Raw genomic sequence first — 26,880 nt, forward strand, 5'->3', positions numbered from 1 at the left:
CCGCTGTAGCTTGAGTCGCGGGGCAGTGGACGCAGGGGACCTCCTGGCGACGGGTGCGTTCTTGTGCTCCAGGGATCCTCCCCGTTCCCCCATCCTACCCTCTTCTCTTCGCTCCCCCAAGGTCGGGGAAGGAGCTGAGGCCGGGTCCCCTTCCCACTCAGCCCGAGACACTGCGCTCCGGTGGGCGTCCCTGCCGTGGGAGCCCTGGAAAGGGCCTGGGGAGGCGGGGGTGGGCCCGGCGCGGGTAGGGCCGCAGTCCCGCTGGAAAGCGCTGGTAGTTGGTGATTCCGGCTGCAAATGGCCTCGCTCGGAAAAGGAACGCCCGGACGAGACAAGCGGCCCCAGCCGGCCATTCCCAGAGCCGCGCGCCCACGGGACGCAGGGGCTCGAGAACAGCAAGTCCCGCAGCGGGTGGGGGAGGGAGGCGGGGCAGGAGCGGGACCCTCCCCTCCCTAGGCTCGGCTCGCGACCGCCCCGCGCCACTTCAGACGCAGCCCTCCCGGCTCCGGGCCCTCTCCAGAGCCTTCTCCAGGTCCGGCGCCCGTCCCAAAGCCCCCCAAGAGCCCTGGCAGAGCCAAGCAGGCTCCTCCTCGCCCCTCCCAGATATGGGTGCTTTGGGGATTGGGGACAGTCCTCCCGAGCGTCCCTCTCCCTCTTCTCCCTTTCCCAGCTCCTGTTCCGCGCGCAGTCTCCCGGGCCTGGCCTCTGGAAGCCCCGCCCAGGGACATGGTGGGGGCCTAACCTGCCTCCAGCCGCTGGCTCCGCCCACCCAGCCCATGGGATCCCGGACGCCCCCCCAGCCGACGTGAGTGCGCTGCTGGGGGTAAGGGGAAGGGGCCGTGAGGGGAGTGTCCTCCTCCCTGTGGCTTGCTGGCTCAGCTCTGGGCAGCTACTGACCCCGCCTCCAGGGCCCAGCGCGCCCAGTGACTCAATTTACACCCCTTCCTCCATCGAGGAACCCTAGAGAAAGTAGAGAAGGAGCGCCAGGGGCCCCCATCGGACGCTGCTCCTGCGGTGCCCCAGCCTCAGCAAGCAGCCCGGCTCCCGACGCCTGGTCCCGGGACACCTTTGTGGGGCGGGAGGTGTGGTCAGTGTAAGGGTGTGGAGGGACCAGCCACTCCCGCAGGAGGCCACCGACCCATGGCTTTGATGGAGGGACACAGGCAGATTTACAGTTAGGCTCTGCCCCCTTCCCGACACACAGGGAGCCAGGCTGAGCAGGCATGGGGCCAAGGGGGCCTGTGGTGACCACTCCAGAAAGCTTTGGGGCCTAGGGACCCTGCATGGGTAGTCACTGTCAGAAAGTGCATCCTCTAGGGGCCACTCTCACGGGGCAGTGGAGTGATCGCAGGGCAGGTGGGCAGGCCGCGAGGGCCAAGCCTCTCCCCGGAGGCGGCGTGGGAGCTGGAAGGCAGGGGCCGGTGTGAGACGGTCTGGGCGGGCTGGGCTCTGGGTTCACTTCTGCGGGGAAGCCGCTGGGGAAGGAAAGAGACACCGAGAGAACCGGTTCCCCTGCCTTGGCAGTCGGGTCTCCTACGCCAAGTCCCTTGGACTAAGCAAGGCAGAGACATCCCCAGGGTAGAGCTGCTCGGGGGCGGCCCCCGGAACCCGCACCTCAAGCCTGACCCCGCGGGCGCGGGGCGCAGACTGATAGATGGAGGGGGCGCTTCCTCTCGCGGAGTCCTCGCCGGTTGGCGGTGTCGGGGCGGAACAGGGCCAGGGAGCGGCGGGAAATGGGCTGTTCTTCCCACTTCACTGACGGGAAAGCTGAGGCTCGGTCAACTTTTAGGCAAATGTGGTGTCCACCTTATCGCCGGCAATCACCCTTCGTCTTAGAGCCAAGGTTCCCTAGCAGCAAAATTGGACGTGTATTACCCACAATCTGGCCACCACGGAACTGAAGCAAGGCTCAAATCTTACAATCAACTCCCCCAATGAAGGGATTGTCCTAATTCCATCACTGAGTGTAAGAATGGGAGCCTTAGAGGCGATTTTATGCAAGTCCGCATTTTGGAGATTGGAAAGCAGGCCCTCGGGCGCGCGGCGAGTGCGGGATGGGATGCCAACCCAGGCCTTCGGTGCCCTGGCGCGGGGCTCTTCCCGGCTCCTCGGCCCTGACATTCCTGGCCCCCTCCTTGTTGCCTGCAGGAAAACGCCGTGGCCGCGATGGCGGCGGACGTCGAGGGGGACGTGTATGTGCTGGTGGAGCACCCCTTCGAGTACACCGGCAAGGACGGACGCCGCGTGGCCATCCAGCCCAACGAGCGCTACCGGCTGCTGCGCCGCAGCACCGAGCACTGGTGGCACGTGCGGCGCGAGCCTGGCGGCCGCCCCTTCTACCTACCAGCACAATATGTGCGCGAGCTGCCGGCACTCGGCAGTGCCACCACCGCCCCGCCGCCGCCCGCGCCGCTCCCGGGCCCCGCAGCTCCCGAGCCTCTCGCCTACGACTACCGGTTCGTGAGCGCGTCGGCGTCCGCGGGCCCTGACGGCGCCCCCGCCGAGCCCCGGGGCCGTGCCAGCTCCCTGTGCGGCCCCGCGCGACGCAGTGGCGCGACCCCGCGCAGCAACCTGGCGCCTGGCCTGCCCGCCTGCCTGTATGTGCGGCCCTCGGCGCCCGTGCGGCCAGCGCAGTCCCTGGACGACCTGGCACGCGCCACCGCCGTGCCTCCTGCCGGCCTCCTCGGGAGCGCCGGCCGCTTCAAGGCCTGCAGCGTGGCGGGCTCCTGGGTGTGCCCGCGGCCCCTGGCGCGCAGCGACTCGGAAAATGTCTACGAGGCCATCCTGGACGTGCGTGGGCCGCAGCGGGAGGAGAGCCCCGAGCAGGTACGCAGCCGGGCGCGGGGAGGCGGGCGGGTGGCCGCGCCTGCACGGAGCGGGGGTGCGAGGGGACCTGGTCTGCTTAGCGTCCCGCTGGACGCCCGCCACGGTGTCCGCCGACTTCGGACGAGCTCACTTTCCCCGAACCCAAAACGCGAGTGGTACAGGCTCACAATCCCTTCTCTGCAATTCCCAAGTGCCAAAGCTCCCTGGAAGCCCAAAGGATTTTTGTAATTCCCCCCGTGACAAAATTTCACATGAACCGATATGAGGATGTTGATGGTCTTTATTTATCCCACTTAGTGTGAATATTCATGTTTTGCTGCAGAAATGCAAATAAGCTTGATCGCAGGGTGCAGCCCAAGCCCTGCCGGGAGGTTATGTAACCTCTGGCAGGTGTGTGCTGTCCTATTCTCTAAAATCCCAGCCGATCTGTATTCCGAAACGCACCTGGACGCGGATACGGGCTTGTGGACCTGCACTGGCTCCACCTGCCTCGCCTTTCTCCCCGGAGCTTGGGGGTGCAGACGAGATGGGTGTGAAAGTCCGGCGTCTGTTTCCCTTTTGGGCTGTTTCCAACATTTCAGTTCCTTTTCTTTCTTTTTTTTTTTTTTTTTGAAAAAACCAAAACCAAAAACCTCTTGATGAGTTAGTTTCAGAAAGAAGTCCAGTTATGGTAAGGGGGAGAGTTTTTTCCTCTTCCGAGTTCAGTGGTGTTAATTTGGGAAATCGAAAATAGAGCACGTTTTAAAAACACTCTTACATCCTCAGGATCCTCGCGGCGGCCCTGACATCTCGAACTTTAGCAACTTTTGGGGGAGGGGTGGCCTGAGGGCAAAACAAGATGCGCAGAAACCGTCTGGCCCCTGCGCCAGGCGCGTGATTACCTACGGGCGGTTCACTTCCTCTCTCGGGGTCTCGGTTTGTTCTTCAGCCCAAAGGGAGGGGCAGAGGCTCGGATTTGACTCTGCTGGGTGCCCTGACAGCTGCTGATGAGCCACCTGCCTCCCCCAGGCCTAGTGTCCTCGGGTGTAAGCACTGTACCTAACGATCGGGGTTGTGGCGAGCCTTAAATGGCGCGGGGCGTGGAAGCGCTGGGCAGTAGCGGGCGGTCCCCTCAGACCGCCTGGGGTCCCCCTCGGTGCGCTTCGGTTCGGGTCTGCGCCGCCTTCGCGGGGGTTTCTTCGGGGGCAGCCCTCCCCCTGGTGGCCAGGGTGGAGAACAGCACGCGGCGGAGGGGGACGCAGGCGGGTCCCTGTGCCCTGTGGCTCTGCCAGCAGGCAGGCAGCTTCTCTGGGGTAGGTGGCTGGATGCCAGCGCTCCTTTGCCCAGCGCCCCTTCGTTTCTGGGCAGGCTCCCGGTGGCGCACTCCCAGGCACACTCTCTGTCCTGGTGACGCTGGGAGTGTGCCTGCCCCTCTGACCTGTGCCCTGGAGGTGGGGGAATGGCCCTACCCTCGGACAGTGTGCACAGAGAGTGTGTGCTGAGGAGGGGCGAGGAGGCAGCCCTTGACCATGAACCTGGGCTCTGTAAGTCTGCCCGAGGGCCAGCCCGCAAGAGCCCAGACCAAGGAGGAAGGAGATCCCCCAGGTCCTGGCGTCTTGGGTTGCTGAAGGCAGAGGCACGAAGGCGACCGGCCAGAGCAGGTATAGGGCCCAGGGTGAAGCCTTCCCCAAGTTTAAATGGATGGACAAGAGCCAGGAGACCGGGAGGGAGGCTGAGGATGGGGAGGAGGGGGCTGCTGAGAGGGGATCCTGGGAGAAAAGATGAGGGAGAGCCCAGAACAGAGAGGCAAGGATGTGAGAAGGGAGGTCGCTGAGGAGGGTGAGGGGTGCCCGTCTGCAGGGCATCAGCTCAGGGCTCCGGGCAGGCTACTCGGCAGGGCCAGGGCACCCCCAGAAGAGAGGAGCCTCTGCCATGTATGGCATTTTACAGCCTTGTCATTCACCATTCACTCAAATAGCACATATTGAGCACCTGGTGTGTGCTCACCCTGCTGGACACTGGGGACCTAAAGCGTCACAAGACACAGTCCCAAAGGAGCTAACAGTCCTATGGGCTCTCACTCAAAGGCTTGCACCCAGGGTTAAGCTCCCAGCATCTCGGAAGGCAGGCATAGGTACCCCAATTTGCCCTGAGTACAGAGGTTCAGAGAGGTTTAGTGACTAGCCAAAGATCACACGGCCAGGAAGTGGCTGTGTCCAGGTCAGTTCTGGGCCATTTCAGCCAGGTGGCCTTCAGGGTTAGCCACCCTGTTACCCTCAGCAAGAACAGTACAAGCCAAAGGCAAACGAGTGCTCACTTTTCTGCACACACCTCCGCGCCCAGCCCTGTCGTGGACATGAATTCCAAACCCGGACCTTGCTATCTGCAGCGGAGGGTGCAGTGGCAGAATCTGACATCCCAGGAGAGGGCAGAAGCAAAGGCTTCTGAGGAGGGAGAGATGGAGGCGGGGAGGTGAGCTGCGTGGACCCCTCTCCCCCAAGGTGACCCCTCAGGGAGCCGGGGAAGCCTGGCAAAAGCCTCTGCGGCCCCTCCCCCGAGGCCGCAGTCCGGATTTCTGGGTGCGGTCACCATCCCGCCCCAGAGGCGGGAGAGCCCAGTGGCTGTGGCCGGGCCGCCCCTGCTGCCGGACATTGGCCGCTGGGAGGCGGAGTTACAGCCCAGCTGCTGCCACTTCTCACGTAAACGGCCCAGGAGGCGCCGCACCTGAGCGGGCGTCCTGCGCGGGAAGGAGCCCGGGGCCTCGTCCTCCCTCCTCCGGGAACCGTGAGTGACCCCTCGCCTGGGGAAGGGGCTGCGGTTGCCCGCTCTCTCCCCGCCCCCCAGACTCCCCCCAGGCCCTTCCCTATCCCGGTCCAAAAACCCACCCGGCGACCCCTCCTCTCCGGATCCCAGACCGGCTCCCACTTCCTGGCGCAAACTCCAAGGGAAGCCCGAGGTGGCTGTGACTGAGATACAGCAACTGGCCTCGGGACGGATCCACCTGTCCTCCCTCGGGGCCAGCCAGGGGCCTTTGGAAAGTGGGGTTGGTAACGGCAGGGGAGCTGCAGCCAAGCTGAGGGGACTCCAGGGAGCCCCTTGTCCCCCTCCTCCAGCAGCTCCCCGCCCCCCAGCTAGGGCAGCCCTGGGGTTGCTGGCTGGTTTCCTCACAGCTGGCCTGACTTTCCCTCCCCGTGACTCACCTGCTGGGCCCGGGAGCCCCGCTGCCCAGCCTGTGACCTGGCTTGTGAGAGAGCAGGTTCTTGGGTCCCCCCACTCCACATAGCTCTGGCCACCCAGAGCTCTCCCCACCTACCCTTCCGTCCCCTGCAGGCCGTGAGGCGGCCCCATGGTCCTCTGGGGATCTCCCCGGAGCCCGGCCTCATTATTCACCTCTCAGCCCCTGGTTCCCTGCAGCCCCAGGCCTCCTGAGAGGGGCCCTTGACAAGCCCACCCGCCTCCTCCCCTCCTTCCTGGGCCCCAGCAGTCGGCCTCCCTCTGCACCTAGTTTCTCTGCCCTTCCTAGAGCTGACCGTGTCGGTGGTGGGAGGGGACGGGCATCAGCACTGAAATGCCAGCCTGCACGGGTGGTCAGTGCCAGGCCCTGGGGCGTGGGAAGAACATGACACGGGTGGCGACTATATGGGGCGGTTATGACATGACCTGGCGCGTCTGCGGGGTGCAGGCTCTTGCTGCGAGAGGAAGCTCTAGGGACGCCTCCTGGAGGAGAAAGGTGTTGCCAGAGGCAAAATCTAAAGGTTTCTGCAATTTCCTCCCATGAAGCCCTCTGGACCCGGTGCTTTTTCAGTGGCAGATTTTTTCTCAGTGATAATTAGGTGTATTCAAGTTTCTACTAGTTCTCTAGTTAATTTTGGTTATTTTATGTTTTACTAGGAAAGCATTTGTTTTCTCTAGATTTGTATACATTACATTTTTAAAATTTATTATTGATTGTGGCCAAGTAAATCATTTTTTCTAAGTCTTTCATAGACATTGAAAAAATGTACACTTTATATTTAAGGGATAGAAGGTCCCATATGTATCAAATCAAGTTTATTAAGTTTCTTGATTATAATTCAAACTTTCACTTCCTTTGTATCCTTTTTGTTTTTGGTCTCTTACTCTAATTCTGATAACGTTTTATTAAACCTTTCTCTCAAATTTTCCCTATAAAGTTCTTCTGTTGCTTTTACTAGTTTTTGCTTTTCATATTTAACAGTGGGACAATTGGGAGCGTGCAGATTTTGCGTGTTCTATCTTTACAAATTGTGCCTTCCTGTCATTACATGTCGTCTCTCTTTATCCTGTTTTAGTGCTTAATCTTAAATTTGACCCTTCTATTTTTAATATGGCCACTCTTTATTTTACATTATATTACATTAAAAATAAACCCTTTTATTTTCAACCATTATCATTTTTTAAACTGTATTTCTTGTATACATCATATCACTGCATTTTAAAACCCGAGCTGACTCTTTTGCTAGGAGAATTCGATCTGTTGGAGTTTCATCTAATAACTGGCAGGCTGTACTCGGTTTTACTATGCTGGCTTATTTTACACGCGTTGGTTTGCTTGGTGGCTTTTTCCCTTCAGTCGAGTTCCTGTTGGTTTCCTTTGTCTTCCACGGTTACATTTTCCATTTCATTAATGGCTCTGCCCCCTCCCCACAGTCAAACACACACTCTGTAGCCTGTGTCGGGAAGGGGATCCTCTCATCTGGACCCCACCGAACCTGTCAGTCTGTAGATTCGGGTCTTTTTTCAGCTCAGGTAAAAATCTATTTCTTGACTATTTTCTCTTTTACTTTTTCTTTCATTTGCTGGTGAGCTCTCCTGCCTGGGTTCCTCCCACTCACTTCCTCTCTATGTGCTTTTGCTCTGAGGCTCGATCTTCCAGGCCACAGACTTGAATCTCAGCAGTGATTGTCTTCTCCTTCAATTAGTACAATGATGTATTTTAAGTTCGAAAAAACAGGGGTTCTTTTTTTTTTTTCACTTTTTGCTTGACTCAAGTCTCCTTAAGAGTTCTTGTGTTTTGTACAAGTTACAGTTTCATTTTCCAGCCCCTCTATCTTGCTAATAGCCTTGAATTGATTTTAACTAGATAGCATATTTACAGGTTTTTAAAAAATCAAAGCAATATTAAAAAGTATGTAGTAGAAATCGCACACACCTCTGCTTCCTTGCTCTGTTCTCCATCAACTCAAAAGTCAACACTTTCATTCATTGTCTCTTCCCCGGAGTTTCTGCATGCAAACAAGTATGGATGTATGTCTGATTACTTGACTTTCTGTGCTCTTACACAAAGGTAGTATGCCTGACACGCTATCCTGCAGCTTGTTTACTTCTTGCCTTTCTGATCTAGCAGTGTGTCCTGGAGATTGTGCCCGGAGAGGCTCCCTCTCCTTCCCTGCAGCCGCGTCGCTTCCACTGCAAGGATGTATCATAACTCATTTAACCAGCCTCCCGCTGATGGACGCTGGGCTGTTTCCCAGCTTTTGCTATTACAAATGCCACGATGAATGATCTTTTGTACATGTACAGATAAATGTAGGAAAAATCCCAGAAGTAGAATTTCTGGGTCAAAGGGTAAATAATAGGTGTGTGATGGGTATTGCCAAATTGCCGGCCATGAGGTGTCTACCGATTTGCTTTCTCACCAACACAAACGAGAGGGTTTCCCCGCAGCCTTGCTAACAACTTTTGTTTGCTGCCAGTCTGAACATAAAATATCTTAAGGTGGTTTGAATTTGCATTCCAGTGACGGTGAGTTTCTTTTTGTGTATTTTAGGGCTGTTTCTCTTTTTCTATGAATAGTCTATTTATGTCCTTTGCTCTTTTGTGTATTAGGTTATTGGATTTTTTAATTGATTTCTAGGCTTCTATATTACGGAAAATAGCCTTTTGTCTATTACATGAGTTATAATTTCTGCCCCCGTAATGTGTCTTTTGACTTTCCTAATAGTATTATTTTGTGACACAAGTTTTCTTAAAATATATTTATATAGACAAATGTATCAATCATTTATTTTATGGCTTTTAATTTTGAGCCTTTGTTACAAAGTCTATTATACATATACAGTATATAGAATTGTGTTTGTTTTCTTCTTTGAGTATTTTTATGGCTTCATTTTTTTAACATTTAAATCTTTAATCCTTTGAGGGTTTTCCTGGGTGGACAGAGTGAGATGTGGACCCACCTTTATTTATTTTGTTCTAGATAGTCAAGCAGTTGTCCCATGACCTTTTACTGACAAGTTCGTCTTTCTCTCATGATTTGTGACAGTGTCTTTCGCATGTTCCGGTTCGCAGCTGTACTGGGGTCTGACAGCAGCAGCCGGTTGTGCTGTTGTGTTTGTCCTGCCTCTCTCCAGCTGCTGAGCTGTTGGAGGGCTGGAGCTTATATGTCCTTGCTCCCTAGGGCTGGGGTCAAGCTGTTGGAGACCCCACTTGGTGGAGGGCCCTAGAGTGGAGAAAGGATGGTGGTCTCTGCCAGTGGGCCTGTAGGCCTGGGACACCTCTGGTATAAGGACCCCTGCAGGAATTCTCCCTGCTCCCTGCCTCCTCGGGACTCCTGGTCTGAAGGGTAGAGTGCCTCGCCCACCTCTTTGCTCCTCCTCAGCTCCTGGGGGCTGGGGATCTGGTATAAGGGCCACCCTGCTTCCCCCTGGGGTCTCAAGGGAGGCCAGCCTGTCCCAGGGTTCCCCGGCTTCCAGCCTCCACCTGAGGCACAGCCTCTCACCTGTGTTAGCCAGGTCCTGCCCACCCACCTGCCCAGCCCCCGTGCACTCCAGCAGAAGGTTGCAGGTGGGAGCAGGAGAAGGTTGCAGCTGGGAGCAGTACAAGGTTGCAGGTGGGAGCAGCAGAAGGTTGCAGGTGGGAGCAGGAGAAGGTTGCAGGTGGGAGCAGCAGAAGGTTGCTGGTGGGAACAGTACAAGGTTGCAGGTGGGAGCAGCAGAAGGTTGCAGGTGGGAGCAGCCGAGAAGCAGGATATGCTTAACCTGCCATATTCCCAGAATCCCCGGCCCTGGAACTGCACCTTAAAGGGACAGAAATCACGTTGTCTGCGAGAGCTCAGGGTAGGGGAGAGCTAGAAGGGCAAGTCTGTTTCCAGATGAGAAATAATGAAAAACTTGTACCACTGTATGGTACTAACAGTGAGGATGGCGAATAGTAAAAAAAGTTCGAGGAATTTTTTTTCATTTTTATTATGAAAATTTTCAAATTCTTTTTTTACAGATAAGTAAAAAAAATTCACTTTTTAATTTTTTTTGTTTTTTTGAGAAAGGGTCTCGCTCTGTTGCCTGAGCTAGAGTGCTGTGGCGTCAGCCTAGCTCACCGCAACCTCTAACTCCTGGGCTCAAGCAATCCTGCCTCAGCCTCCCCAGTACCTGGGACTACAGGCATGTGCCACCATGCCCGGCTAATTTTTTCTATATATTTTTAGCTGTCCAGATAATTTCTTTCTATTTTTAGTAGAGATGGGGTCTCGCTCTTGCTCAGGCTGGTCTCGAACTCCTGACCTCGAGTGATCCTCCCGCCTTGGCCTCCCAAAGTGCTAGGATTACAGGTGTGAGCCACCGCGCCCGGCCTTAACACTCATTCTTGAATGTGGTCTAAGACATAGGCTATAGTCAGGTCGCCCCCATTGTCCTAACACATCTCCCTCTCTCTGTCTCTCTGTCTCTCTGTCTCTCACTCTGCTGGTCTGTTTGCACCAGGATCCAGTCCAAGGTCATGCCTTGCTTCTGGTTGTCTCTTTAATCTCTTTTGAACACCCCCACCCTTTCCTTTGCCTTGACACTGACTCGACTCGTTCAAGAGCCCAGACCAGTTGCCCCGTGGGGTGTCCGGCTGTCGTGTGTGCTGGCTTCCTCGTGGCAGTGTTTCCCTGTCCTCCTAACCCGTGTTACCTGTGAACCCGTAGGGTCTGACAGGCTCAGGCAGGGGGATCACCTGGGCTCAGCGACAGATGACGCTAAGGAGGAAGGAGTCAAGCATGATTCTACCTGAGTAACAGGGGTGACGCTGACATGGGGGAGGGAGCCAATTTGATTTTGGACATCTTTTGAGGCCTACAAAGGACACCCAGGCAGCAGTTGGATGTGTGAGCCTAGAGAGGGGTTGCGAGTTGGTGACCTACAGCTGGTCGCGCTCTCGCAGGCGGCAGAGCGAGAAGCCACGTGAGACACCGGCACTGAGGCCGTGGCAGAGGTGGCGCAGCCCCAGCCCAGTCGGGCTGGGGGAGGACCGGATCTGTCATCAGGGGAGTGTGGAAGGCCTTCCGAGCCGGGGGCTGGTGTCTGAGGGAGGGACAGAGAAGTCAGCTCTGACAAGGAGGAAGGGAGAAAGGAATTAGCCGGTAAAAGGCGATGTGAGCGGGGTCCAGAGAGCATACTTTTTCTTTTTGAGATGGAGAGACCTTGAGTTTGTTGAAATTCCAAAGGGACAAAGGTAGTCAGGAGGGGAAGGGTTGGAGATTTGAGGTCACTTCCGAGCAAGTGGGGTCCTCTAGGCCCAGGCTGGGGAGGTTGGCTTGGACAGGAGGCCCCGTGCCCTCCACTGGGGGCGGGAGAAGGAATGGTGCGTGCAGACACGGATACCTTTGAGGGCGCAGGCAAAAGGTGGCCACCCCCTGGTCACACCTTCCCACCTCCCGGGGCTGGGAGGTTCTCTGATGAACTGTTTCTGATCCTCCTGGCCCCAGCGGGCCCTGCTGGGTCTCTGCCAGCCTTACTGAGAGCTCAGGTGACCTGAGTCCCTGAAGGGGCCCCACCCCAGATCCCACCCTGCCCTGGAGGAGCAGCCCGAGCAGGCAGCCCCATGAGGTCACCCAGAGGCTGAGGGCCAGAGTCCAAGGCCTAGGTCACCCAGTCAAAAGGAAATGCGAGTCGGAAAAGCAGAAGTGCAGCCCTGCTTTTCCCCACGAACCCAGGGGACTGCTCGACTCACAGAAACCAGCCCTGTGAGGGGGTGGGGATGACAGCCCCATTCTGCAGATAAAGAAACTGAGGCCCAGAAATTCAAGCGGTTGCTCCAAGAGAAACTGCGGCTGTCTACACGGGAACCCAAGTCTCTGGACTCCCACTCCATTCCTTTCTCCTTCTGCTCAACCCAAGCTTCCACCCCAGGCCCAAGAGAAGAATCTCACCTACAGCCATTATGTTTGGAATCTCAAGCTACATCCACGTGATAAGACTACTGTGAGCCCTGGGGCCTCACCTGGGCTGCAAGGTCGGATCCCCTGAGGAGCCTTAGAACAAAATACTTTGCCCAGGCCCCAGCCCAAACCAGTTCCGTCAGAGCCTCAGAGCTGAGCCAGGCATGGCTCCCCCAAATACTCTGAGGCTTGAGGACCAGGACCCTGCAAGGTCGCCTGCAGCCCCCCACCTTTGGTGGATGTGTAGCTCTGAGCCAGGCCGGGTGGTCACAGAGTGAGACCAGCCTCTGTCCTGGCTGGTGTAGGTGCCGGTCGGGGGAGGGACGCAGTTGAGCTCCTCGAGACAAAGCTCACGGTTCCTTCATGCTCTCCCTCCACCCAGCCGGGGTGGCACCTAGCAGGCTCACTGAGTCCACAGGAGAGGCCATGTCCCCTCGCCGCCCCCTGAGCCCGTCCCTGGGCTGAGTTGCTGATCTGAGGATTTCCTAGTGCACCTGCCCCTGCCCCAGCACCTCCTAGGAGGGAAGGGGGGTGAGGTCAGAGGGGGAGAGGCGGGGTTGTGCAGCTGGTTGTTCTGGCATGTCCTCTGCCCCTCCCCTCTCAGAGGCGAGAGGGTGTGGTTGAGGCAGGAGGACCCCGCTGGGAGCCCTGTGGTCATCACCTCCTCTCCCTGGGGGAGGGGAAGCCCAGACCCAGGGCTGAGAGCCAACCTCTGTAGCTAAGAGTGGCCGGAGCCCTGTGGGTTTGCTCAGTCCCTGCAGTGTGGGCCGGAACCGGAACCGCTGGCAGACCCCAGTCGTGTGGGCCTGACCCTTACAGGGGAAGAGAAGCAGGTGAGATGCTGGCTGCCAGTTCTGTGGTCCCAGCGCCCCAGGGACTCTTCTGATCCCTGCCACAGGGGGAGCCTGCCCCCTGTTCCACCTGCAGGGCAGTGCTGAGGGCGCTTCCCTCACCTGTCCCCTCCCCTCCCCCTCCCAGCCCCTCAGAGTTTCTGGCTACACTGGAATTTGCACAGGCTGCCCCTGTCTCTGGGGCCTGGCCTCATCTCTCCTGGTGACCCATGTTGGTGGGGGCAGTGTGTCCAAGACCCTGGCCTCAGGATAGGGACAGAGATGGGTCCCATGTGTGACAAGTATGAGGCCTCCAGACTTCTGTGATTCCCTCCTGTCCCCCACCTTGGTAGGGAGGAGGGGATTAGTCTGCACCTGGGGTCTGGGCTTCTGAGCCAGGCATAGGGGATGGGGTGGGAAGTGATGGGAGAGTTTTCAAGGACAGAGTAGGGTGTGGGGCCCAGACTTGCTCTCAGTGTGACCTCACCAGGTGTCCCCGTCCCCAAATCCACACCACACCTGGCTCTACTCGGGTGTCCTTTCTCTGAGCCCACAGTGGGTGCAGGAGAGGAGGGCCCTGGGGGACGTGGGCCAGGGAGAAAGGAGAATGGCGGTGGGGACAAAAGGATCACTGGGGCTCAAGGCAGGAGGGTGGGGGTCAGAGCCTGAACTGGGAGCGATCTGGCCTTGATGGGGGGAGAGGGTTGGCAGGGTACTGCCTGGCCCTTGGGGCTGGAGAGGAAGCACCTCTGGTGGGAGAGGATAAGACGGTCCCCAAGGGCTTGAAGGAGGGGCCACAGCTCACTGGGGCTTGTGTCCACTGTCCTTGGCCGGAGCTGAATGCCCACCTGCATGAGAGGGTGAAGGGAGGAGAGGCCAGGAGGAAGATCTGACCTTGGTAAGGAGGGGCAGCTGGTGCCTGTCCCCCTCCTCTGGGTCCTTACAGCGTGGGGGGCACAGACATGTACAGGGACGTGGACGTGCAGGGGGGAGTGGGTGCACGTGGGCACACAGGTATGGGAGGGCACATCGCCTTGGTGACCAAGTCTGGAGGAGACAGACCAGGCAGCCAGGCGGGCAGGTAGTGGTGTGGTCAGAATCCCTCGCGTCCTCTGCGTGGCTGGCAGGATCCAGACGCTGGTTCCCTCTGCTACCACATCTGCCCAGACCCTTCCTCTTTGGGAACCGCTCCCCTCCCCCCACAAGCTTCCTCTTTCCCATCACACCCTCCCTGGGCCTTGGAGGAGTTGACAGCCACTCATTGTCCTGTTTCCGCCCCAGGAGCTACTCCAGGCCAGCCCGGGCCCCAGCACTGGCCGGTGCCCCTTTGCGTGTCCCCTCCGCCTGCCCCCTCCGCGCAGCACTCCCTCCCCAGCAGGCTCCCCGTGGCTGTGTCTGGGCTTGGGGTCCAGAGCTCATCAGTCACCAGAGCACCAAGGGGGACAGCCAATGGTGTGTGTTTCTGGAAGCATAAAACACCCCAACCTGAGGCCCCTGCACCCCACCCGCCGCGACCTCAGGCAGCACTAACTTCCGCAGCCCTGACAGGAAATGGGCTGGAGTCTCAGCCTCCCGCCATCTCGAGGCAACTTCTTGTTTCCCTGTCGCTCTCGGTGCCAGCCTTGGGGCTGTGTCCTTGTGCTCCACCCTCAAAACCTTCCCAGGGCTCCGTCCCAGAAGGTCAGAGGGGCCAGGATGGTGGACATTATCGCCAAACTGACCAGGAGGCAGAGTCGGGCCCTGCGGGCACAGGTAGGGGACAGTGGCATTAGGGGTGGCAGAGGGACCCCTGCTAGGAGCTGGGTGATCTGGGGTTCAGAGCAGGGAGTCTCCTGGAGGTTGGGGCTTGTCCCGCCTTTTCTCTTTCCTTCTCAGAGGCCTGGACCTCCTGAGAGGTGGTCAGCTTGGGCAGGAGAGGCGGGGCTGCCACCTGCTCGTGGACAGAGAGGGAAGTGGAGACAAGGGGCGCGCCACTGGGAGGAAGTGCTGGGGGTCCGGGCAGCCTGGTGTGGCGAGAACTGGGGCCCCTCTTGGCCTGTCTTCTGGCCTGAGGTGGGCAGGCCTCCTCTTGTCTCCAGGATACGACCCACGAGCCTAAAAACGAGGTCCTTGATTAAGGGCCACAGGTGGGTCCTGTCTGGATCTCCAGGGCCCAGCTGAGGTTTTGCCAGGAGAGGAACTTAGCGCTGCAGGGGCTCTATGGAGAGTTCTAGAGGCGAAGGGGCCTCAAGGAAGCTGCAGCATCCCCAGCAGGGAGTGGACTCTGCCACTCACCTCCAGCGAGGGCCCCTCGCTACCCCAGCAGCAGCCTGTGTCCGGGGCAGCCCCAGTCCTCCAAATGCTTCCTTCAGAGGGTGCCACCCTGCCCCCACAGCGTGATGCTGCATCTGCTCTTCCTTGTGACAGCCCTGTCATGCTGGGGACCTAAACATCTACCTCCCAGATTTCCTCTGTGCCTGCTGGGGGTGTCTCTGTGTGCCAGGTCCCGTCAGCCCAGCAGCCTGGGACTCCCCATGGACTCAGAGCCACGGCCCGCAGCCTGCTGGGTGGAAATCTCTGCTCCGAAGAGCCTGGCTCCTTCGTGGGCTCGTCCACCCCACATGGGCCCTTGCGACCCTGCCCCAGGGACAGGCAAAGCCACTGCTTCAGTGGGCCCAGCTGGGGTGGGCAGGAGGTGTGTCTGGTTCATCCCTCTTCCTCCATCCACTGCTTCCATCCTGTCCTCCCGAGGAGTCTCCTGGTTTCTGTGGTTCAAACCTTCGCTCTCAGGAAGTTCTTGCCCAAAGCTCACCCTGGTCTCTCCTGTCGTGTCAGGTGTGTTCATGTGTGTGTTGCTGATATTTGGCATGAGATTGGCTAGTGTGCTCAAGCAGTAAGTGGTTTTGGCGGATCTGCTATGTGCTCTGGGGCACTGGGCCAGCTGCTGGGGGACAGATGGAACCAGCCACAGCATCCTGGGTCCCGCTTTCAAGAAAATCCTGCCTCGTGGGGCAGAGAAGGTGGGCAGACGATGGACAACTAACTAACCCTACCAGCAGAGCAGAGTGCCAGCAGGTTAGACCCTTCTCTGGGGAGGCTTATGAGCCCAGCGCCTCGGAGCAGCAGGAGTTGGGTAGCAGGGCCTGCGAGAAGGGAATTCTAGGCCAAGGGAACAGCTGCAGCAAGGGCACAGAGGTAGGGAGCACCTTTTGTGTTGGGGGCTGGTGAGGCCTGGTATGGCTGGACGGCAGGATGCCGCGTGAGGACTGCTGGGGGGAGACGAAGGAGACGTGGGGTGGGGGGTCCCATCTCAGCCACGGAGGAATCAGGAGGGGTACGGGGGAGGAGTGAGGAACTGATGAACTGGCGTCCCCAGCTCTCCCTGCCCCCTGTGTACCTGGGACCAGCATGATGTATAAAACTGTCACGCCCCCTTGCTTTGACTGTTTTTGCTTTCTTGCTTGGCAGTGATCATCACTGACATGCTGTGCGTTCCCTTATCACCCCCTTGCCACCACCATTTACACACATGTGCCCTCGAGTGTCTGGCCTGCCTGGGCAGGGATTGTGTCCATTTGTTCACTGCTGCATTCCCAGTGCCTAGAACAGTGTCTGGCACAGAGCAGGCACATCTTTGCTGGACAAATGAATGTTTGTTTTGTTTTGTTTTGTTTTAGCATCAGTTTGGTGAAAAACAAATGAATTTTTTTTAGGCTCCTGCCTAAGACCCAGGGAGAGGCTACCATGGGCAGGGCATGCTTCCGCTCTTGAGGAGTTTAGAGCTTAGTGAACATGTCATAGTCGACAAGGCACTTCTAGAATGTTTAGAAGTTTTGTGGTGCAAAACGTTGAGGTTGCAGAAAAGTTTGAAGAATAAAACAAAACAAAAACAAATATAACTGCTATCATCAAAATGCCTGGAGAGGGACCTCTCTTAGCACTTTGGAAGGTTTCGAAAAACACAAAATGGAAATTATGCTAACTCTACCATTTTGAAATCTGCTTTTTCCCTGGGGCATTATGTATTCTTAGAAAACAGTATTAATCCCTGAATGCTGTTCTGCCCAGGGCTTGAACGTAGTTATCTGTCCCTCTGCTGGGCTGAGGGTGGTGGCACGTGGGAGGAATCTCAGGAAAGGTCTTGAACTGGCAGCTGGGCTGAGTCCTGAAGAAGGAAAAGGAGTCAGCCAGGTAAGAAAGGGGCGGAGTTGGGGCAGGGCAGGCTGTGAAATGAGCCAGGCCTGCAGGAGACACAGCAGAGGGTGGGGACTTCCCACAACTGGATTAGAGTTCAGGGCAAGGAGCAAGGAGTGGCAGGAAATAAGGCAGAAGCACGGGCAGGCAACCGTGGCCTCCTATGCCTGGTAAAGGACTCGGACTTTGCCCTGCAGCCAGCAGGGAGCCCCGAGGTGCGCCGGGAGAGCTTCTGTCCTGTGAGCACGGTAGACACACCAGGCTCACCTTCTGTGGGACTAAAACCCCCCAGGCGCCCTCACTTTCTTTTGGGGGGGGGGAGGGACATACCTTCCTTTGCCTGTCCATTTCCGGCCCATCTGGCTGTCATCTCTTTCTCCCTCTCTTGTCTGGAATTGGTTCTGACACCTGCAAATTCCGCATTGGAAAATTCTAGCCCCAAATCCAGAGGCCATGTTCATTCCAATGCCAGAGCTTTCTAGGCTGGGAGGGAAGGAGGGGCGGGAGCTTTTCCTGGGGGCTGTAGAATGCACAGGGCTCTGAATGGGGACCACCAAAAGGGGTGGGTCCCAGGCCACTTCTTTGTTCCTGCCCAACATATTACTTGCCTCTGTGAGTACACAGCTGTGAGATCTGGGTAATCAATATTTTATTATTGGTAATAAATGTAATTAATGCAATTACCCCATCCATCTGCAGCACTGAATACTTTGAAAAGCACTTTCAAGAACATTTCCTCATTCTATCTTCACTACAATTTCTGGAATGGGCAGAGCAGACATTTTATACCTGGGGAAACTGAGGCAGGGAGGCATTATGACTTTCGGAAGGTCGCCCAGGTGGTCGAGTCGGGACTGTGTGACCCCAGTGGTCCCCTGAAAGTCACGTCTCCTTCCTCCTTCAGCAGGTGGAGGAACCCCCGGAGCCCGTGTACGCGAACGTAGAGAGGCAGCCTCGGGTCACTTCGCCTGGCGCTGCCGCGGTCCCCCACCCCAGCCCGGTGTGGGAGACGCACACGGACGCCAGCACGGGGCGCCCCTACTACTACAACCCGGACACGGGAGTGACGACCTGGGAGTCACCCTTTGAGACTGCCGAGGGCTCCGCTAGCCCAGCCACCTCCCCGACCTCGGTGGGCAGCCGCGAGAGCCTGGAGACGGAGTGGGGCCAGTACTGGGATGAGGAGAGCCGCAGGGTGTTCTTCTACAACGCCCTGACTGGCGAGACCGCCTGGGAGGACGAGCCGGAGGACGACGAGCTGGAGATGCAGCCGAGCCTGAGCCCCGACAGCCCCAGAGACCAGAGGGTGAGGGGCGGGGCCCCCTCTGGGAGTCCCTGGCCACGCCCCCTGCCCCACCTGGCCCCAACCTGAGGGTTGCGGGGCGGGGCTGTCTCTGCGATCCCTCCGGCCCCGCCTCCTGCCCCACCCAGCCCCAGGGACCCAAAGGCAAGGGGCTGGGCTTGGTCCAAAAGGGCGGGGCCGGGGCAGCACCGGCACCCGGAGCCTCTGACTCCACCTTCTGGTCCCTGCAGCCCCCCACCCCCGAGACGGACTACCCCGAGTTGCTGACCAGCTACCCGGAGGAAGACTATTCCCCCGTGGGCTCCCTCGGTGAGCCCGGCCCCACCTCTCCCTTGACCACACCCCCCGGCTGGTCTTGTCACATCAGCCAGGACAAGCAGACGCTTTACACCAACCACTTCACCCAAGAGCAGGTAGGGGCAGGGGGCAGATGGACACAGACAGCCGCGGGGTCGCTCCCCTTAGTACTGTAAACTGCAGCTCCCACGCAGACCCTAAGCCAGCCCAAGATTCGGGGTCACCTGCATCTGCCTCTCCGAGCTTCCTGGTGCTGTCTTGGACCCTGGTTGGAGGGAGCATTTTCTCCCCTCTCATGACCTGGGTGGGGGGCCCTGACCATCCCTCTCCCCACAGTGGGTGAGGTTGGAGGACCAGCACGGGAAACCATACTTCTACAACCCAGACGACTCCTCCGTCCGGTGGGAGCTGCCCCAGGTAACCAGCCGGGGAAGGGAGAGTGTTGGGGAGAGACGGGGGGACTATATATGACAGTGGCTCTCTCCCCAGGTCCCTGTCCCTCGAAGCATCCAAAAAGCCAGTCATGACAGTGACACTCCAGCCCAGGCCAGCCCCCCTGAGGAGAAGGTAATGGAGGTGTCATGAAGGCCCTGGCAAGACCACCACAGAAGAAATGGGGAGTTTCTGGAGATCCCAGCCCGTGGGGAGTTGCAGCTGAGGGGGAGACTGGCCTCTGCCCCCCAGGGCTCACCCGGGACTACCCCCCCTTTCCGCTTCTCTCTCTTAGATCAAGACCCTGGACAAGGCAGGGGTGCTGCATCGCACCAGGACGGTGGACAAGGGAAAGCGGCTCCGGTGAGAGCCCCTCTGCACCTAGACCAGGCAGGGTGGGCCTTAAAGATGAAGTTCACTTCCCACATGCCAGGCTCTTATTAATCTTCATAGTGACTTCATGAGAGGTCCTGTGAGGAAACTGAGGCACCGAGAGATTAAAGTGACTTGCCCAAGGTCCCCTGGCTACCAGATGTTAGATTTGGGGGTCCACCCCTCACAGTCGGGTGCCCTGGTCCTGGGGCTAGGAGGGGGGCCTCAGCCTAGGACCAAATCTAAGTCCTGCCCACCCGCCGCTTCCCCACCCCCATCTAGGAAGAAGCACTGGAGCGCCTCCTGGACCGTGCTGGAGGGTGGTGTCCTGACATTCTTCAAGGACTCAAAGACCTCAACTACAGTTGGCCTGGTGAGGCCCAGGCCCCCAGGGCAGGGACCCCCCCCCCCCAGCTGCTCTGTCTGGCTTAGAAAAGACCAGGTCTGAGATAGCGGTCCACGAGTGTCAAAGGAGCTGGGCCTTGGCAGGGAGGCAGTGATGACAGCAGGTTCACTGCAGGACAAGCAGTTTCAGCCACTTGGGGAGGAGGAGCAGTCCTTGAGGGTGGACAGCTCGAGGCTGGAGGGAGGGAGGCTGGGGGCTGGACACACCTGCTCACAGGGGTGGGGCTCTGCTCCTTCCGTCCGTCTCCTGGGTGGGCAGGCAGCAAGGGACAAGCCAGCCAGCAGGACCTCTGGGTTCCAGGAACCGTTGGGTCCCTTTCACCCAGAGCTGTTGCCTGGCCCTGCCGGCGACCCCATCCTGTCCCTACAGCCAGGGTGCAGCAGCAGGCCCATCTGAGCTGAGGGCTCCCTGTGACCCTGCCCACCCTTCCTCCCTGTCCCACAGAGGCAGCCTTCCAAGTTCTCCACCCCTGAGTACACGGTGGAGCTGAAGGGGGCCTCTCTCTCCTGGGCCCCCAAAGACAAATCCAGCAAGAAGAATGTGCTGGAGGTGAGTGGTGGGGTGGGGAGGAGGAGGGAAGGGGCGTCCTGATGTCCAGGGACCCTCACTGTAGGCGAGCCCCAAGGAGGAGCACCTGGGAAGAGTTGGGGCTGGAATTCTCGGGGCTCAAGGCCAGGGATTCTGCAGTTCCCTCCCCAGGAGTTGAGTTACTCGTCCTTGCCTTGGAGGGTGGTGACAAGTAGAGGGAGGTGAGACCCTGTCCTGCCTAGAATGGTGGCCGCATCCCAACCCGAGGCAGGAAGCTCTCTGGCCCTGGTGCTTACCCTGACGGGCTGGGCAACCTGCTCTTTCTCCCCCGGTCCCCATCCCTGCCCCTGGGCCAGAGCCCAGCTTCCCACTGGACTGGGTCCCCCGTGAATGAGCCAGGGCAGTGGACGAGCTGTCAGGCTCTTCCAGCAGGCAAGGGTCCTCCCAGCGCCACACGCTTCACTGTTCACGTGCTGTCTCGTTTTTTTTCTTTTTCTATATTTTGGAGCTAGAGTCTCGCTCTGTCGCCTAGGCTAGAGTGCAGTGGCGTCATCATAGCTTAGAGCAACCTCAAATTCCTAGGCTCAAGCAATCCTGCTGCCTCAGCCTCCCGAGTAGCTGGGACTATAGGCGCACACCACGACGCCCGGCTAGTTTTTCTATTTTTAGTAGAAATGGGATCTCCCTCTTGCTTAGGCGGGTTTCAAACTCCTGAGCTCAAGCGATCCTCCGGCCTCAGCTTCCCAGAGTGCCAGGATTACAGGCGTGAGCCACCGTGCCCTGCCCACTGTCTTGTTTTTAAACTACTCATGCCCCACACCTCAGTCCCTAAACATTTTGAGGCAAGTTACAACAAAAACATACGTGCAGTGAACTGGTAAAACTAGGACCAGGCAAAACAAGTGAGACACGGGCTCAAGGTGGAGAGGAAGTAGGGGCACATGATACCCAGGTGCTAGGGTGGTGGTGGTTGCACAAATTTAGCTCCAATTTTCCTGGTAGCGAAGGTGAAAAGAGAAGGCCTATCAGTTACATTGCTCTTATTGAAAAAATAACAACACAACCTACCCCTAGGATCAAAATGTCTCCCTAACTCTTAGCGCCTTTTTTTTTTTTTTTTTGGAGACAGTCTGGCCCTGTTGCCCAGGCTGAAGTGCAGGGGTGTGAGCATAGCTCACTGTAGCCTCAAACTCCCAGGCTCAAGTCATCCTCCTGCCTCAGCCTCCCGAGTAGCTGGGACTACAGGCATGTGCCACTACGCTTAGCCAATTTTGTAAAATTTTTTTGTAGAGACAGGGTCTTGCTTTGTTGTCCCGGCCGGTCTCAAACTCCTGGTCTCAAGCAAGCCTCGTGCCTCAGCCTCTCAAAGTGCTGGAATTACAGATGTGAGCCACCGTACCCAGCCTAACCCTTAGCTCTTAAAAAATGTCTAGTGTGTAGCTCCACAAACATGGGATCTAGAGGCATGAGGCCAGTGCCTGCAAAAGAGCCCCTGGGCGGTTTAGTTAGGGGTCTCAGGGCTGTTGGGTACCATATTATGACGACAGTCAAAAGCATAACCTTGCATCTCAGCTCAGAAAAAGCCATTCTGCAAGGAGCCTGAGTATGTAGCTTTCTGATGACTCACCAAGCTTCATTCAGTTCTAGAACCAGGATAGCTACAGAGCAGAGTTGGAAAACTGGTTTCATCTCATGAGCTACTCCAATCATTAGTTCTGGTGCTACCTTGAGAATTCTGGAGCCTTCTCCAGGCTTGGCAGGGTAGAGTTCTGTGATCAAGTAGCAACGTCTGCCGTAGTGTCACATTTGCTAGCCATGTCCGTTCTCTGACCTCGAGGGACAGCCTTCAGACAGTTCTCTTATGGAGATCATCCGTGGGCTTTTGATGAAAGCTTCAGAGCAGGACTTTCTGAGCTGTGTTCGCTGGCAAGGAGTGGAAGGCAGATGGTGCTCTTGGCAGCTGCTCAGGCCAAGGGAAGGCTGACAGTCCTGAGTGGAAGTCAAGGAACCCCCTGCCTCCTGGCTGGCTGGCGGCCACCCTCTCTCCACACAGGGTGGCCTGTAGGCAACTCCAGGATGTTCCTCAAGAGACAGCCCCAAATTCTATACCACCGAGGACAGATGGGTTAGTTGGGCCCAGGAAATGTCCACAGCAGGTCTTCCTAGTCACCCCAAAGCCACAGAAAACGTATCAGTCCCCGAGAGCCGCTAGTACCCTCAGCCTGCCTGTGCATGCGGCAGGATCGACGTGTTGTGCGATATGTTCTGTGTAGCTATATAGTTTGGCTGCATTTTTTAAATAACCAAAACGAATCTGCAGAACAGCTTTGTCTTCTGTATGAAACTTTCCAATACGAGCTGAGTATGTTTTGAGAGAGCTGCCACCGATAATGGAGGTTGTTGTAGAAGTGTCATTAGGCCACTCTCTGGGGTCATCCCTGGCAGGGCCCCACCTGCTTAGATTACAGTGGGGTCTGCTGGCTGCCGCTCAAGGTTCTCTAGTCAACCTGCGGAGGGTCCATCCAATCAGAAAGGGCTTGGAGCATCAGGCCTGTTGTGGCCAGTCTCCCTCTGGCATTGGGTTGAATTTCTGCTTCTCCATGAAGTGGCTGAAAGGGAATGCGCTGCCCAGGCTGGAGGCTGAGAGAGGGTGGGGACTCCTGGCTGCTAAAGGAGGGGCAGCACTCTAGGTCCTCAGGGAGCCTATGGGAGGGGCTTGGGGGACACTCACTTTCTCTGGGATCAGCCATGATCTGCTTTCGAATCTTCTCTCCCCACATTTCCTTCCGTTAGCTCCAGTGGCCGGGGCTGTCCCTCAGGAAGCTGCCCTCCCTTAGTTTCTTGCAGGCCAGTGCTCTGGGTCAGGCCTGCCACGTCCTGTGGCTCATGGGGAGGTGGGATGGGGCAGGGGACGTTTCCCCGACAGCTGAGCCATGGAGATCTGCCCTCCAGTGCCACTAGCTCTGTGCTCATGAGGAAGCTGCTAAAACTTGCTGAGCCTCTGTTTGGTCATCTGTAACATGGAGAAGCTGTCACCCACTGCTTTAAGGGAGGTGGAAGCCCTTGGCTTCATTAGGCACTGAGCTCCTGGGGGGAGGGGACAGGTCACCTCCATCTCTGCACCCACCCCCCTCGGGGTCAACCCCCAGGGCAGACCCAGGAACCAGAGATGACCCAGTGATTTGTGTCCCTCTAGCTACGGAGCCGCGATGGCTCGGAGTACCTGATCCAGCACGACTCAGAGGCCATCATCAGCACCTGGCACAAGGCCATCGCCCAGGGCATCCAGGAACTGGTAGGCAGGGCCTGGGGTCTCCAGGCCCCGTAGGGAGGGGTGGCCAGCGGTTATGCACGGCAGCTGTGCTCACTGTGGGACACAGGGACCTCCGTGGCACCAGTAGGCAAGTGCCACTCCCTGCAAATGCAGTGTCCCCCTGCATGGCGGGGATGGCAGGACAGGCTGCTAAAGAAACTGCCTTCTGTCATCTGTGAATCCGGCCTGGGGGTGGCCCTGCAGGCGTACTCTCCACGTGCGTGCGGTGGGGGCTCATCCTAGAGGAATTTCCCATTTTGAGGGAGGCGGGAGGAAAAGTAAATACTCTGGGAACCAACTTTAGGCTGGAATGGCAGGCTGAAACTAGAAGGTGAAGTTTAAAAGTATTGATTTCATGCATCTCCCATTTCCTAGGTTCAAAATATCAATTGCATAAGTAGAGATAGGGCAGGTCCCCTCTGACAACTATTTACCTGGAAATGACCTGGAGCTTTTGACCCTTAATTCCCCACGAGCCAACACTGGGTGCAGCTTTTGGCTGTATTAATAGAGGTAGGAACCCAGGGCCAGAGAGGCGATGTTGGTCAGTTGTTGGCAGTGCTCCAGCCCCAGCTGGAATTAGAAGCTCAGAACTGAGAGCCACACACCGGGTGCGGCTACAGGAGCTGAGGAAAATACAGGAAGAGGGGCCAGGCACTGGGAGGTGGGTCGGGGAGGATAGTGTGACTGATTCCAGCACCTGTAGGGCTCCAGGGAGCTAAGGGAGGCCAACGTGCTGAGGTTCCATAGTAGAGGTGAGGGGAGTTAACCTGGGTAAGGGAAGAGAGATCGCTTTGCCCGAGGACCGTACCTGCTGGGAGGGCATTTCAGGTCCCTTGCCCCATCCCGGAAGGACCCCCAGCTGGCCCAGGGCCCTCCCTCTCTCAAGCTCTGCGATTGCAGGCCGCAGACTTGCCCCCGGAGGAGGGAAGTGAGAGCGGCAGTGTGGACTTCGGGTCCAGTGAGCGCCTGGGGAGCTGGCAGGAGAAAGAGGGTGACACGCGGCTGAGTACAGGTGTGTGCAGGGCGGGTGACACCCCGCTGGGGCCTGCCCAGCCCACAACCCAGATGCCACCAACTAACTCACAAGGTCCTGCTTTGCCCTGCGGCAGGCGCGTCCGCCCTGGTCCCCGGGGGTCTGGAGAGCGACCGGAAGAAGGTCCGGCACAAGCTCCGCAAGTTTCTGCAGAGGCGGCCCACGCTGCAGTCGCTGCGGGAGAAGGGCTACATCAAAGGTACCGGGCTCGCAGAGGGCGCGCGGGTGGCGCAGGGCGGGACGGCGGCCGCTGAGTGGCGCTAACGAGCCGCTCCCCCAGACCAGGTGTTCGGTTGCGCCCTGGCAGAGCTGTGCGAGCGCGAGCGGAGCCCGGTGCCGCGCTTCGTGCAGCAGTGCATCCGCACCGTCGAGGCGCGCGGTACGTGCGGCGGGCTGGGCCGGGCCTCGCTCCAGGACTGCAGGATGGAGAGCCCTGGGTGGGCGCAGGGTTGAGCGGGGAAAGAACGGGAGGCCCCGAGGAGGAGTCAGCAGGGGCTTCAGCCCCACCCCACCCAACCCAGGTCCGCGCCTCCCTCTGCCCCAGGGCTGGACATCGACGGGCTGTACCGCATCAGTGGAAACCTGGCCACTATCCAGAAGCTGCGCTATAAGGTGGACCACGGTGAGGCCGGTCCCCATCCCTGCCCCAGGGCCTGAAGGCGCTGAGGGCCCCTGACCTCTCTTCCTCTGCCTCAGATGAGCGCCTCGACCTGGATGACGGACGCTGGGAGGACGTGCACGTTATCACCGGCGCGCTGAAGCTCTTCTTTCGGGAGCTGCCCGAGCCCCTCTTCCCCTTCTCACACTTCCGCCAGTTCATCGCGGCCATCAGTGAGCACCTGAGGGAGGTGGGGTGGATGGGGCAGGGGTGGAACTGTCCTGCCTCGGCCCACCCCCCTGGCCGGGCTCTGTGCCACCACGCTGGCTGACCCCGCTCCCCTTGCAGAGCCCACCCTCCTCCTCCTCCCTCCCTGTGCGACTCCCTCTCTCTGACCTTCCCTTGCGCAGAGTTGCAGGACCAGGCCCAGCGCAGCCGCTGTGTGCGTGACCTGGTGCGCTCGCTGCCCGCCCCCAACCACGACACGCTGCGGCTGCTCTTCCAGCACCTGTGCCGGTGAGCAGGGTGGGCGGGTGGGAATGGGGTGGCGGGTCCTGGCAGGACCCTCCCCCCTGCTTCCCCCCAGCTCTGGGTCCTGATTCCACCCACCCCACCGCAGGGTGATCGAGCACGGCGAGCAGAACCGCATGTCGGTGCAGAGCGTGGCCATCGTGTTCGGGCCCACGCTGCTGCGCCCGGAGACAGAAGAGACCAGCATGCCCATGACCATGGTGTTCCAGAACCAGGTGGTGGAGCTCATCCTGCAGCAGTGCTCGGATATCTTCCCACCGCACTGACTGCGGACCTGGGACTGGGGGCGGCTGGAGGCCACCTAGCTGGACTTCACAAGACCCTCCGCCTCCCACCCGTCTGCAGGCGGTGGTGACATCCGCACCCCTCGGTTCCGAGGCTATGGTGACCCCTGGTGGGCAGTTCGCAAAATGTGATTTTTCTCGGGCATGTCCTGTTTGGGGTTAACTGGGTTCTGCTTTCTATCGTGGCGCCGCCTGCTGTGCGGTGCGACAGTGTGTGGGGGTGAGTTTGGTGGGAGGGACCGCATTGGGAGGAGGAATTTGGTGAGGGGCTTCCTGGCTGCTTCAGGCCTTCACCTGAATGAGACCTTCACCAAGACCCCGTGTGCCCCAGCCCTGTGCGGACCATGAAGCAGCTGAGACACCTTCCCTGCTGCCCAAACAGGACTAACCTGGCCTCCAGCGTGGGCAGCTGGACCTGCCTTCCTCAGGCCTCAGGGGTGACACTGCCGCGGGCCCCTCTGGCAGGCTGGCTGCGGACCAGTTTCAGCTGCTTTCCTGTTCCCGCTCCATGCTCCTGTCCTCCTTGACCCACTCATGTTCTGTGCAAGGGTTCTTCATGTTGGCTAAATATGCACCATTTCCACACACCATCCCATTTTACAGATGAGGAGACTGAGGCTTGGAGAGGCAAAGTGACTTATTCAGGTCCAGAAGGTGATCTGGCTCCCCTCACACTAGAGCACAGGCTGGGGTGGGGTTGGGGGGGATATCAGTCCTTTCAGCTGCCCACCCCCTAACCCCAGCATGGGCCTGTGAGCAGAGGAAGGGGACTAAGGTGGGTGTTTCTGTCTGGGCCTGGGGAGGTCTCTGAAGGC

General features: G+C 58.3%; 1 protein-coding gene across 4 annotated transcripts; it reads left to right on the plus strand.

Moving 5' to 3' along the window:
• The first annotated feature begins 747 nt into the window (after nt 1-747).
• LOC138391646 (rho GTPase-activating protein 27) lies at nt 748-26,207 on the plus strand. Of its 4 annotated transcripts, XM_069481526.1 has the most exons (17): nt 748-805; nt 2,149-2,826; nt 17,873-18,271; nt 18,499-18,681; nt 18,902-18,982; nt 19,055-19,132; nt 19,293-19,360; nt 19,652-19,742; nt 20,220-20,324; nt 23,500-23,598; nt 24,520-24,631; nt 24,729-24,851; nt 24,933-25,031; nt 25,197-25,274; nt 25,349-25,483; nt 25,661-25,766; nt 25,870-26,207. In XM_069481526.1, the coding sequence occupies exons 2-17, from the start codon at nt 2,167-2,169 to the stop codon at nt 26,045-26,047; spliced, it is 2,595 nt and encodes an 864-aa protein (XP_069337627.1). In that variant the 5' UTR covers nt 748-805; nt 2,149-2,166; the 3' UTR covers nt 26,048-26,207. The 4 variants fall into 4 exon arrangements, with proteins under 4 accessions (XP_069337627.1, XP_069337628.1, XP_069337629.1 ...); XM_069481527.1 differs by lacking the exons at nt 748-805; nt 2,149-2,826 and adding an exon at nt 14,488-14,544 and having other exon boundaries at nt 23,500-23,622; XM_069481528.1 differs by lacking the exons at nt 748-805; nt 2,149-2,826 and adding an exon at nt 14,488-14,544.
• The last annotated feature ends 673 nt before the right edge of the window (nt 26,208-26,880 follow it).

The sequence above is a fragment of the Eulemur rufifrons genome, chromosome 9 (assembly GCF_041146395.1).
Source record: "Eulemur rufifrons isolate Redbay chromosome 9, OSU_ERuf_1, whole genome shotgun sequence".
Lineage (NCBI taxonomy): Eukaryota > Metazoa > Chordata > Mammalia > Primates > Lemuridae > Eulemur > Eulemur rufifrons.